Raw genomic sequence first — 12,988 nt, forward strand, 5'->3', positions numbered from 1 at the left:
CCCGAAGATGTGCATATAAGTAGTTTTCCTTTGAATGCAAATGGACATGGCAGGTTTTACTTTGTGGAGATCCTCTCCAACTCATGAAGACAATTCATCATGCATATATAAGTATAATGAAGATAAATGACATGCACAATGAAAAATGGGCGTCTGCAGAAAGACTTCATGCGGAATTTATCATCGCATCACAAAGTAGCAGCAACATGTGGCAGACGACCATCAGGTTTAAGTGTTACACCTCAAAAGCCAAATTGTTTCAAAATGAGAGTTGTAAGAACTTAGCAAAAATAATGCAACCACCCATATGGACCCGCTTTGGAGACTATCAACCTCATATGCTTCTCCCCCTTTTGTCAGTAATGACCAAAAAGGTTTGAAGACATAGAGGATCTACTCGTTCCCAGCTGGAGTAGAAGATGGAGCAGGGTCATCGTTGGAGTTTGGTGGTGTAGACGGGCCTGACGCAATATCTTGATGCAGTGCAGCCAAGGTTGGTGAAGTGGCGTCGTCATCTTCATCAATGACTCTCGCAACAACAGTTGCAGCCGAAGATGAATGCTCAGAATCTTCAATGGAGGGAGTGTGATGCCAGCTTGCATTTTGAGGAGGCCTGGAGTCAAACTTGAATTGCTCGATGAAGCCATCTACATGCATATCATCTTCAAAACATAGTAGTGTGAGGATCTTCTAGGACCGCCTACAGGCTTCTTGTGCAATGAACGAGTTCTTGTTGGCCAAGTTGCGGATGCGATTGACATCCACCAAGAGACTCTGCATCTGACGCTTCAGCCGGTCATGATGCCTATCCTACTTTTGATGTAAAGCCACCAGAAGCTCTCGGTCATTGAGTATATGAGGACGCTTCCGAGGCCTTTGATCAATTGTGCTTGCAGTGGCTTCAATGTTGGCTCGGTGCAAAAAGCGCATGCTGCCAGCCATAGGATATGCAGGAGTTGTAGCATTGGGCACAAGAATTCCTTCGATTGGTTACGAGGAACTTTGAAATTCAGCATTCTAAAGGTGGAGTGGCTTCTTTGCAGGCTCGGGGTAGATGACTTCAATGGACAGATCAACTTCAGGTAGAAAAACAATATGGTTGTGCGATGAAGGCTGATAGTCAATGGTGGAATGAAGCTTAATCAAGCGCATCACCCATGGTGCATAGAAATTCAAGCCAAACAGATCAATCCCAGAAGCAGCAAGTTGTCTCATGAAGAAATCCTGGGTGTTGAACCTGATGCCATGGATGATAGAGAATACCAAAGTCTTCATGGCGCCTTCAAGTTTAGCTTCAGAAGAATGTCCCTTGATGGGCCATAGAGTATGCCTCAGAATATGATACACTGTGCGTGGCAAGTACTCAAGGTCCTCCACAAATAACTCCTTTGGGTATTCAACGTCTTGTGGCAATGGCTTCATCATGCTAAGCATTTGGCTCATATTCGGCCCAGGCTTCTGAAAGATGCTCTGCAGCTCATTCCTATGAAGCTGACAAGCAGGTTCATATAACTCACCTAGAGTTGGTAGGAAAGTCAGCTCGATGATGTCTTGAGCTTTGGCTTCGTGATGAACATCACCTGTCATCCACTCAAGGACCCAAGTCTTCGGATCCCTGTTGTAGCCTCGAATGTGTAAAGTGTCATAGAACTGCAGCAGAAGCTCTTCATTCCAGTGTTCCTTATCAGTCACGAAGGGCAGAGGACCAAAATCCCTAAAGCAGTCAAGAGCCTCTTCAAGACATGGCAGCCTAGCCATAGCATCACAATCCAGACGCTTGTGTGGAAAGATCCGGTCTTGGTTGTACAAGATGCATGAGTAATAGCTTCGCTGCTGATGGCTCCAAAATCTGCCAGAGGATATCTTGGGCTTCGTGTATGGGTTCTTGGCACTGTCAAAGAAAGTATTATGCTCTCTGAAGCTGAGCACATTGAATGAGCCCTGAGTGGTGACAGCACTTGGAAGCCTTGGCAGACGTGGCTTGGGCTTCTGAACTTGAGGCCTATGCTCCACATGATAATCATACTTTGGCCCGGGAGCAGTAGGTGGAGCCATAATACGCCATTTGACTGTGACAAGCTCACCTTCATGATTGAGTGCACACTCCATGGTATGTGGCCTTGGTGGAGGAACAACGCCATCAGAGGTGATAGGCATCACGGTGGCTTCAGCATTCACATTAGCTTCAGGCTCCATATTATCTTCAGCCATGACAAAGTCATTGGCTTCAGTGGCATTCTTGGTGGCAGCCTCAACCTCCATCTGTTCAATGACTAGAGGGTCGGGCACGATCACATTTTCCTCGAGAATGACTAGATCACTTGCTGAGGGTGGCTTCTCTCTCTCTTCTTCTCTTTCTTCTCCTTTTTCTTCTTTGGCTGATACAACAGGAATGTCTTCAGTAGTCTTAGCTTCAGACTCAGAGGCAGTCGTAGAATGAGTGGCTTCAGGAAACACTTGACGTGTTACTGAGCTAGTGTATTGCGCTTCTTCTTCTGGGATGCTCGACATGGAGACCTATGGCCTGAGGCCCTTGTGAAGCCTGCGGAACGCTAGCGACGCCTTTGGAGAAGGGGTGGTCTGTTCCATGTAGTCTTCATCATCAAGTGCTGAAGAGGTAACTTGAGCAGGAGGAGTTCGTGGTGTCTTGTCTTGAACTTGGGTGTCTTATTGGTGGCACTCGGCCCATGAGTCATCTTGAGCAATTGGCGTCAATGGACGAACAATGCTAATAAGTTCACTGCTCGTTGGAGCAGGTGATGATACCGACTGGGGCTCGAGCTGAGGAAGGACTTCATCATCATGTACATTGTCTTCATGACTAATGTCTTCAATTGCGGTGGGGTCAACATCTGGAACTTCTTCACTCTCTGGAGCCTCTGTGGAAGCAGGCTCATGGATCACAAGGCGAAATTCTCGGTTGGTTGAAGCAAGAAGAGCAATAGAGATAGGTTCAACTATGAGGGGCTCTGGGGTAGAAGCACGCTCTTTCTTTGAATACTTTGAAGCCTTTTTCTTCAGTCTCTTCTTGGAGGGAGCATCATCAGAGGTGTTCTTGAGCTTCCTCTTCCTGGCTTCAGCCTCGGCTTACCGTGCTTTCTTCATTTCTGAAGTTGCTGAAGGGACCTTTGGCTTCGAGCCAGTCATGCTGGCAGGGAAGACAATGCTTGATCAATCCTGTCGTTGAGCTTCAGGTTGGACTTCAGCAGACTTCTTCTTTTGCTTGGTAGCTATCCTGGGGTCGATGCCAGGATGCCCAAGAGCCTTTCACTTCACAACTTTGTTATGCACTTGAACACATTTCTGCGCATAATACTTCATGCGCTCGCGTGAGCCTTTGGCTTCTTCGCGCTTCTTGTGGAATTCATCCTTGAGATCATGCAACATCCTCTTGAAGATTTGCACATCAGCCACACTAAGCTTGGCCATGTGCTTCTTGAAATGCGCCTTCTCATGATCAATCTTGTTCTTGAGCTCGGCGATTTTCTGAGCTAAGGCCAATTCATTTGCAATAGCTCCATGAAAAGTGACGCTGATGTCCACTGGCGGCTGCAAGTCATCAATACTGATGCTTTGGTCATCAAACCACTCATCGATAAAGTTGTTCAAAATGTCAACATCAAAGAGGGGCAGATCATTGAAGATCTCTGTAACACCCCGGATGTAATTTACCTAATATGTACTCCAACTCTTGCCGTTTCCGGCGCTAAGTTATTTTATTTTCTCGGGTTCGGTTTTTTGTCTCCGTGTGTTATTGTCGTTGTCATGCATCTCATATCATGTCATCATGTGCATTGCATTTGCATACGTGTTCGTCTCACGCATCCGAGCATTTTCCCCGTTGTCCGCTTTGCATTCCGGCGCTTCTATCTCCTCCGGTTGTCATTTCTACCTTCTCTTCGTGTGTGGGGATTAAACATTTCCGGATTGGACCGAGACTTGCCAAGCGGCCTTGGTTTACTACCGGTAGACCGCCTGTCAAGTTTCGTACCATTTGGACTTCGTTTGATGCTCCAACGGTTAACCGAGGGACCGAGAAGGCCTCGTGTGTGTTGCAGCCCAACACCCCTCCAATTTGGCCCAAAACCCACCAAAACCCTCTCCATCATCTAGAGTGTTCGATCATGATCGCGTGGCCGAAAACCGCACCTCATTTGGACTCTCCTAGCTCCTCCTATGCCTATATATAGGTCCCCCTCCGAAATTCACGGTTCTTCTCCCCCCTAAACCCTAAAAATCACCCCGCCGCCGCCGCCAGACATGTCCGCCGCCTAAACGGACACGTCTCCGCCGCCACCCGCAGCCACGCCGGCCCGCGCGGCCCGCTGCGAGCCCCCGTGGCCCAGAGGAGCGCCGCCGCCCGCGACTGCTTCTTCCTCCGCCTCGGCGTTGCTCCACCCGTCGCGCCGCCGCACGCCATTCTTCTCTGGTGACCGGCCACCACCCGACTCCGGCCAGATCTCGCCACCGCGCGCCCGCACCGCGGGAGCCGAGCCCCGCCGCCGTTCTGCACCAACTCCGGCGCCGCCCCGCGCCTCCTCCTCCCTCTCCGGCAAGCCGGCAACCTCCCTCTCCGGCGAGCTCGTCAAGTCCGGCCGACGAACCTCGAAGACCGTGCACCGCTACAGTAACTGCTACAGTGATCTCAGATCTGAGATCTGATTTAGTTGACTTTCTCCTGAAACCCTAAACAAATTGCATTTTTCATCATGCTATATCTCCACATCCGTAGCTCCGTTTTGGGCGTGTAGCATACCAAAATGTTCATCTCAGAGAGTAAATCATTTCATCTCATTGCATCATTTTCATTTGAGCTCATCTTGATGCCAGAAATGCTGTTGGAAGAGTGCTATTTGAGTTAATTGTCAAATCTGCTGCACCAAATAGCTATTTGTCATTTTTGCCATGATTATTGTGTGCATGATATGCCCCTGAGCTCTACATGAGTTTTGTTATATGCTTTGTCATCTTTACAGAGGTGTTATCCATGTATTTTTGTGATATGTGTGGTGACTAGCACAAGCTTGCAAAGTGGTGCATTCGTTAATGCTGATTTCAGGGACTTAGCAATTCCACTAAGTCCTTGATCTGTTTTTATCAACATGTCATATGTTCATGTTGTTTCCTAGTGATCCGTGCCTCTTTTGAGGATGATCAGTAAGGATGTTTTGTTAATATTGTGGTTCTCTATCCATCCATGTCTTTCTTTGCAATTATGGAGCACCCTAGCTCGAGTCAATCGAGCTCTACTTTTGCTATTTCATGAATCTAGGCAGATTGTCTACTTGTTAGTGATTTTGCCGAGGATGTTGTAGTTGATCCGTGCATGCTATGTTATTGTTCTTGCCATGTCTAGCTTAAATAACATGTATTCTTGATGGGTGTGTGCTTAGTTTGTCATGCCATGCTCTGTAGTGAGTGCATCGAGCTCGTAAACATGCCTACTTTTTAACAGATTTGCATGCTCCAGTTTTTCACTAAGCCTGTAACCTGATTATGTTTTTGCCATGTTCACATGCTTGCAATTGTATTTTCTGATCTCTTTTGGCTCAAGGTCACTAAGGGACTTTTGTTAAGCTCTTTGAGTAGCTTCATGCCATGCCTTGCTTTGCCATGTTAAATTCCTGTAGCATATAGTTTTCACGCTCCAAAGTGTGCTACCTGATCTGAAATTCCAGGCTTGTGTTAATTTCACTAAGTCTGAAATCTGTTTACCGTTTGCACTTTTACCATGCTTGTTTGAACCTGTTAATGGATGAATTGGCCGTAGCTCAGTGTTCATATTTTGTCAAGCATCATGAATGGATCCCTGCCATGTATTTTGTTTCCATGTTTGAGTGATGTAGCATAATTATCTTGATGCATTTAGATGGCTACTTGCTGTTTATCGCAGATCGGTGCCATATTTGTTTTGCTTGCCATTTCCAAACCGTGCATCTGATTCCGGTGTTCTTTATATCGATTTCAAGAGAAATCACCTCACCTTTCCAAACACTTGGATTTCCAGGTTGAGGCCAGGTTCTTTCATTCCTTGTCAAATCTTGCATATGCATCACATATCGCATCCCGCATAGCATACCATGTTTGCATCATGTTGTTTGAGCATTTGCACGTGGTTGATTGTATTCCTTTTGATTGTTTGTCTTGTTTGGGTAGAGCTGGGAGACGAGTTTGCTAATGAGGAGCCCGTTGAGTTTGCTTTCGAGGATCCAGTCAACTCTGACAACTTTGCAGGCAAGATGATCATACCCTCGAAATCACTTCTATCTTTGCTTTGCTAGATGCTCGCTCTTTTGATATGCCTATGCTATGATGCCTACCACTTGCTTATCATGCCTCCTAAATTGCCATGTCAAACCTCTAACCCACCATGTCCTAGGAAACCGTTGATTGGCTATGTTACCGCTTTGCTCAGCCCCTCTTATAGCGTTGCTAGTTGCAGGTGAAGATTGGAGACCGTTCCTTGTTGGAAAAATTATTTTCTTGTTGGGATATCATTATATTATCTTGTTATCTTAATGCATCTATATACTTGGTAAAGGGTGGAAGGCTCGGCCTTTTGCCTAGTGTTTTGTTCCACTCTTGCCGCCCTAGTTTCCGTCATATCGGTGTTATGTTCCCGGATTTTGCGTTCCTTATGCGGTTGGGTAATAATGGGAACCCCTTGACAGTTCGCCTTGAATAAAAATCTTCCAGCAATGCCCAACCTTGGTTTTACCATTCACCACCTAGCCTCTTTTTCCCTTGGGTTTCCGGAGCCCGAGGGTCATCTTATTTAAACCCCCCCGGGCCAGTGCTCCTCTGAGTGTTGGTCCACCTCGTCAGCCGCCGGTGGCCACTAGGGGCAACTCTGGGCTGGCCTACCGGAAGTTTGGACAATCTGAGTGTGCCCTGAGAATAAGATATGTGCAGCTCCTATCGGGATTTGTCGGCACATTCGGGCGGTGTTGCTGGATTAGTTTTACCTTGTCGAAATGTCTTATAACCGGGATTCCGAGTCTGATCGGGTCTTCCCGCTAGAAGGTATATCCTTCATTGACCGTGAGAGCTTTTCATGGGCTAAATTGGGACTCCCCTGCAGGGATTTGAACTTTCGAAAGCCGTGCCCGCGGTTATGGGCAGATGGGAATTTGTTAATGTCCGGTTGTAGATAACTTGAACCTTAACTTAATTAAAATGATTCAACTGTGTGTGTTACCGTGATGGTCTCTTCTCGGCGTAGTCCGGGAAGTGAACATGGTGTTGGAGTAATGTTTGCCGCAGGTTGTTCTCTAGTTCTTCGTTCGTGCTTTGCCTTCTCTTCTCACTCTCTTTTGCGAACAGGTTAGCCACCATATATGCTAGTCGCTTGCTGCAGCTCCACATATTACCTTGCCTTACCTATAAGCTTAAATAGTCTTGATCGCGAGGGTGCGAGATTGCTGAGTCCCCGTGGCTCACAGATTACTTCCAAACCAGATGCAGGGCCCGATGACTCCGTTCCAGATGATGCGCTTGAGCTCAAGTGGGAGTTGGACGAAGACTCACGCCGTTACTATGTGTCTTTCCCTGATGATCAGTAGTGGTGCCCAGTTGGGGCGATCCGGACCATGTCGCATGTTGGGTTCATCTTTTATTTTGGTACCGTAGTCGGACCATGAGTGATTGGATGATGTAATGCTATTTATCTACTTTGTGTGACGTGGCGAGTGTAAGCCAACTATGTACCTTTCCCCTTATTATCTATTTACATGGGTTGTTGTGAAGATTACCTTACTTGCGACATTGCTTTCAATGCGGTTATGCCTCTAAGTCGTGCTTCGACACGTAGGAGATATAGCCGCATCGAGGGCGTTACAATCTCCGCCTCTTGTTTGCTCTTGATCAGCATCTCTAGAGATTCATCACCGAGATCGTCATTACTGGACAGATCAATGGTGTCTTCCTCGTTGCGCAGAACGGCAACAGGAGTCAAGTCATGCCCAGAAATCTTCTTGGGCTGCTTGGTCTTCTTGGAGACACGAGACAAGTCTTCGGACTGCACACTAGGTTCAGGAGGTGCAGCTCTCAAGGGCTTCATCAGTGAAGCAGTTGGTGCAACAGATGGCTTCGAAGCTTTTGCCTTCTTCTGCTTCGGTGGTGCTGGCGCATCTTTAGAGTCTGCGTCATCAGCAGATTGATCCACCATGGCCCTCTGAGCAGCAATGTGGGAGAGGAGCCCATCGAAGCTGGTGAAGGGGCCGGTGACATTGGGATTGGCTTCACGAGAGCCATCCTGTCTTGGAGCAGAAGGACCGGGGTTGAAGTTGAGTCCCAGCTCCTTTCTGTTCTTTGCAGCTGACTCCTTTGCAAACTGGTAGTTGCACTTGAAGAGATTGTCATCACGACACCATAGCAAAGATGATGGGTCGGCATTGTCAGGCTGTGGTCCTCTGACCATGCAATGATAGAAACGTGAGCAATAGCTTTAGGCTTCGACTTGGGTTGCAGGTTCTTATAAAGAATATCACCCCATGGGCGCTTGATAGCGTTCTTCTCAGCATATTCAGTAGTGATAAAGTTGTACTTGAACCACTGTTCTGCCCAATATCTTCGGATCCATTGAATCCGGGTCTTTCGCTGATTGTAGTTCTCCTCAGGATCTATCTTGTATACTTCATAAAGATCTGGAGGCAGATCTAGAGCAGTATTTCCATGGCGCTGTCTGCCACCCTTCCTAGCAGATTTCTTAGTGGCCATGATATTCAGACAGATAGGCTTCAGAACTATGAAATGCTTCCATCTACTGGTCAGACAAGAATTGGCTTCAGGGGAGTGAATGTGATGCTGTAAGAACACTGCAAAGGAATGCAGACTATGAGAACCAAGGGATTCTCCCACGGACATGTACCTGTGACAACATTAGAGATGCGAGGGAAGGGAAGTGGTCATATGCATCCTCAGAAGATTTTGAAGATAAATCAGTTTGAAGACATTGACCTCATAGAGCAAAGACATTCACTTATTTGAAAAGAGTCGGTTCCAGATTTGTACGAATCCAGGAATAAGTACAAGTGAGGAATCTAACTAGTTATGAAGCATAAGTGAATATACTTTGCAAGATACGAGATTCAGAAAGAGATAGAGACATATCCACATTTGGAAGAGATAAACCACTTTTGGTTGAAGTGGATGGATTTGACAGATCAAAAAGACTGTAAAAAGTGAAAGTTATTTACCCCACACGAACTGCTAAACGAGGCAGAACGGAGGCTGAGCAGTTCCAATCTCCCACACCCTAACTCGACGGCGGATGACACCTACGACGGTGGCGGAGAAGACGAGGTCCACGACCGGCGTGAGGACGGCGTCGAAGAGGTCGCGGTAGCTAAGCGCTTTGTCTTCGGCGTCGATGCGAGCTAGTGGTGGCGCTAGGGTTTGAGGGAGGTGGTGAGGTGGAAGAAGAGATAATGACCACACGGGGTGGGTATTTATAAGGTAGGGGGTGGCACAACGCAATTACGCAGGTGCCTCTGGCGTTTCACATCTGATGGACACATGGCATGCATGCAACTCATTGAAAGTTGTTCCATGTTCCCACACACGCCTGGTTTGTCGGGTGGTCGTTCCGGCTTCTTTAGCATTCAGGCAGAAGAGTATAGCATTGAAAGTGGTTTTAAATGTGTGTCCCTGTATCTTCGGCTGACAAGGATGCAGTGAAGACATTCGGCAGGTTTCAACAGAATGCATATGACTAGATAGAGAGAGTTTGACGAAGAAGCACAGAAGGGGTTAGGGTCCGATCACATTCACTTAGTTCAGAAAATGACAATTCGAAGACATAGCTATAAGTGAATGCTGTAGAGGCCAGAACACCATATATATATGGATCAAAATAGTTATATGCATTCGAACACTATTCTAATCCTAGGATCAGAATAGTTATTTGGATCACAACAGCCCTATATATATGGATGGTGGCGGCGACTGATAATTCGAACACTATTCTGATCCTGGGATCAGAATAGTTATTTGGATCACAGCAGCCCTATATAGGGCCCGATGAGATGTTCCTGAGATCCCGATCCAAAAAAAGAAGAGCAACGGACCGGCCCATTACCACTTTCCCGACCGGCCCTATACCCCAACCACAAACTGCCTTCTCCGTCTTCAACCTGCACCGTAATCCTTTCGTCACTGGATCTCGACTGCCGCAGACCTCCTCCCGCTGACCCTCCGCCACCGCAGGCCTCCTCCCGCTGACCCTCCGTCACTGCAGGCCTCCTCCCGCGTCCCCTCCACCTACCTCCTACCACATCCCCGCCGCCCACCACACCGATGCGCGTCCCGCTGGATTCACCCGATCCAGTGCCGCCACCATCAACCCCAACAGTCGCCGCCGCCATCAACCCCGTCAGCCGCCGCCACCATCCACCACACTAGTCGCCACACTGCCATCCTCCCCACTCGCCATCTCCCCCAACAACCCCGAGCAGCCGCTGCCAACCAACTTCCCAACAAATAGGCACCAGTCGTCGATGCGAGCAGTCCCGTGCGCTGCCGCAAAGGGCCCATGCCCCCAGGCCCCCGTCGTCGGCAAGGCCGCACGCCCCTGATCCCATGATCTCACATTGCCCCGCGTCTGGCCAGCACGCTGCCCCTCATCGGCGCACCTCCCACTCACCTGGACGGCTTCCCCTCCTCTGCTTGAACTTCTTCTCCAACCTCCACCTCGCCAGCCTGATATTCCTCTATGAAGCCCGGCAGGAGGCGTGCTCTTTCTGTTACTATTCTTCTTCACAAAAGGTTGACTTGCCTTGTAGACTCTGCAAACCACCATTTTCTGTAGTAGTTAGTATGTTTGAGCCCAATGTGTTGATTTTTAGGGGTCCAAATGTGTCTACCACTCCACCTGCCGCATGTGTGCGCAAACCGTCAGCCAACTCTGACCTCCTGCTCCTCTCTTCAACTTCATATTTAATCCTATCCAAGTATGCGTGTGCGCAGCTAAAGTTCGACTATGAACAGGAGAGCCGGAGAGGTGAGGGTCAGCCTCACAGAGGACTGCGGGTCGCCTTTGATGCTCCGCACAGACTTGAGGCAGTGTCGCCAAACCCCGTCGGATTGCACGTCCACCCGAGCTCCATGTCCAGCTGGGTCGGATGCAAGGACGCAAGGTCCAATCTGACCTCTTTTGTTTCTTTGAAACAAGCACGGAGAAGCATCAGGTATGTGATGTTCTTTAGTTGAACGAGCTGCTAGCTATACTATACATGTACAAGCCGTGCATATGCTGGCTGGAGTGTGCGTGCAGTGGTGCTTGGGGCATGTATTCTATATTTTTTAGATGCCTATATTGTGTACTAGTGTGCTGTACTACGTATTTTTGTGTTTCTGTACTATGTATTATTGTGTGTAATAGTTTGGTGTACGCTACATGTTTATACCTGAAGTTTCATGTTTCAGAAGTTTCTAAGTTCAGAATTACGACCTAAAGATGTATACAAGTATGTTAAACGGATAATTACATCGGAAGAAAGAAGGGGCCGCCTAGGCCATTCCACCGAGGACAGAAGGACAAAAGGTGAGAAATTGTTGCTAGGCACCTACATAGTTTGTACTGTACATCACGTTTGTAAAATAAAAAAGAAATAAATATGACTCTTTTAGAGCTCTCTTGGCACTCAATACAAGTTCACATATATGGTCAAAAGGATAAAGTTAACAGACCGAGGAATTTTATTTTATTTTTTATGAAGTTCAAGGTGAAAATAACGAGAAGTTCAACTACTGCAACAAATGCATTTCGAATGAGAATAAAAGTATAGAAAATTAAAAGCTTAAAAGGTCTGTTGAAAGAAGTTCAAGTGCTTTCCGGGGAAGTTAAAAAATTCTTACGAGAGAGGTTCATCTTGTATTTCCATGTTCGATTTTTGTTGTATAAAAATCGAATACAATTAGTTAATCAAAATATAAAAAGGTGAAGTTCAAATTGAAATAACATAGAAGTTCGGAGTTTATTAAAACCTAGGATTTACCCGTTCAAAAAATAAAAAACACAACGCCATTTTTTGCACTTTTAAAAACAACCTCATAAACGAAAAATTGGTTGCTAGAAGTTCAAGTGCTCGACGAGGAAAAGTTCAAAAAATTCTTGTGAGAGAGGTTCACCGTGTATTTAGATGTCCAAAATACATAAAAAATATGTTGTTTTTTGTGTTTTAAAATAACTCTCTCAAAGCAGAGAGAAGTTCAACGTGATAACAACAGGAAGTTCATGTACTACATGGTGTGTGTTTCATATAAGAAAAAATACAATAAAGTGAAACAGAGTGAAGTTTAAACAGACATGCCCCAGAAGTTCAACTACTTCATGCAGTGCAAAAAACAGCACGTCAAAAACAAAGTGAAGTTCAAACAGACATGCCCAGAAGTTCTACTACTTCACGCAATGCATTTTCGTTCGCGATGAATGCAGAAATCATGATCTCGCCATTTTCTAATTTACCTTAAAACGGCAGGAATATTATTTGTGTAAATTCAAGTCCTCGGTCGGAGAAAGTTAAAAAAATATTATGAGAGAGGTTTGTACAAAAAGAATATCATTTGTGTAACACTAACGAAATGGATGAGAAAATTACAAATGAAAATACGTCACAGAAGTTCAACGTGAAAACAGCAGGAAGTTCACCTACTACACTGAATGAATTTCAGATGAAAAACTTTCAAAATCGTCGCGTGTATGAAAAATGATCAACACGGGAAAATTGTGTGTTTACAGCAGATTTCCATCGGTATATCACCCGCTCAATTCCCGTGAGTGGGATGGAGAGCTACGAGCAGTGGATGAAGATCTACGAGCAAAAAAAATCACGTGAAAAATAGAGTGAAGTTCAGGTACACATGCCGAGAAGTTCAGGTTCTTCACGCGGTGCATTTTCGAAGAATCTGTTTTGCGATATAGGCAGAACGCATGATCCCGCCGTTTTCGAAATTACTTGAAAACGGCTAGGAATCACAGAAAACCATC

At 46.4% G+C, this 12,988-nt stretch overlaps 1 protein-coding gene across 1 annotated transcript; it reads left to right on the top strand.

Annotated features, from left to right (window-relative positions):
* Positions 1–10,081: 10,081 nt before the first annotated feature.
* On the top strand, positions 10,082–11,653 carry LOC119327721. Its single transcript, XM_037600824.1, has 2 exons — positions 10,082–11,186; positions 11,425–11,653. Exons 1-2 carry the CDS (start codon positions 10,579–10,581, stop codon positions 11,432–11,434), a joined length of 618 nt encoding a protein of 205 aa, XP_037456721.1. The 5' UTR covers positions 10,082–10,578; the 3' UTR covers positions 11,435–11,653.
* The last annotated feature ends 1,335 nt before the right edge of the window (positions 11,654–12,988 follow it).

The sequence above is a fragment of the Triticum dicoccoides genome, chromosome 7A, assembly GCF_002162155.2.
Source record: "Triticum dicoccoides isolate Atlit2015 ecotype Zavitan chromosome 7A, WEW_v2.0, whole genome shotgun sequence".
NCBI lineage: Eukaryota > Viridiplantae > Streptophyta > Magnoliopsida > Poales > Poaceae > Triticum > Triticum dicoccoides.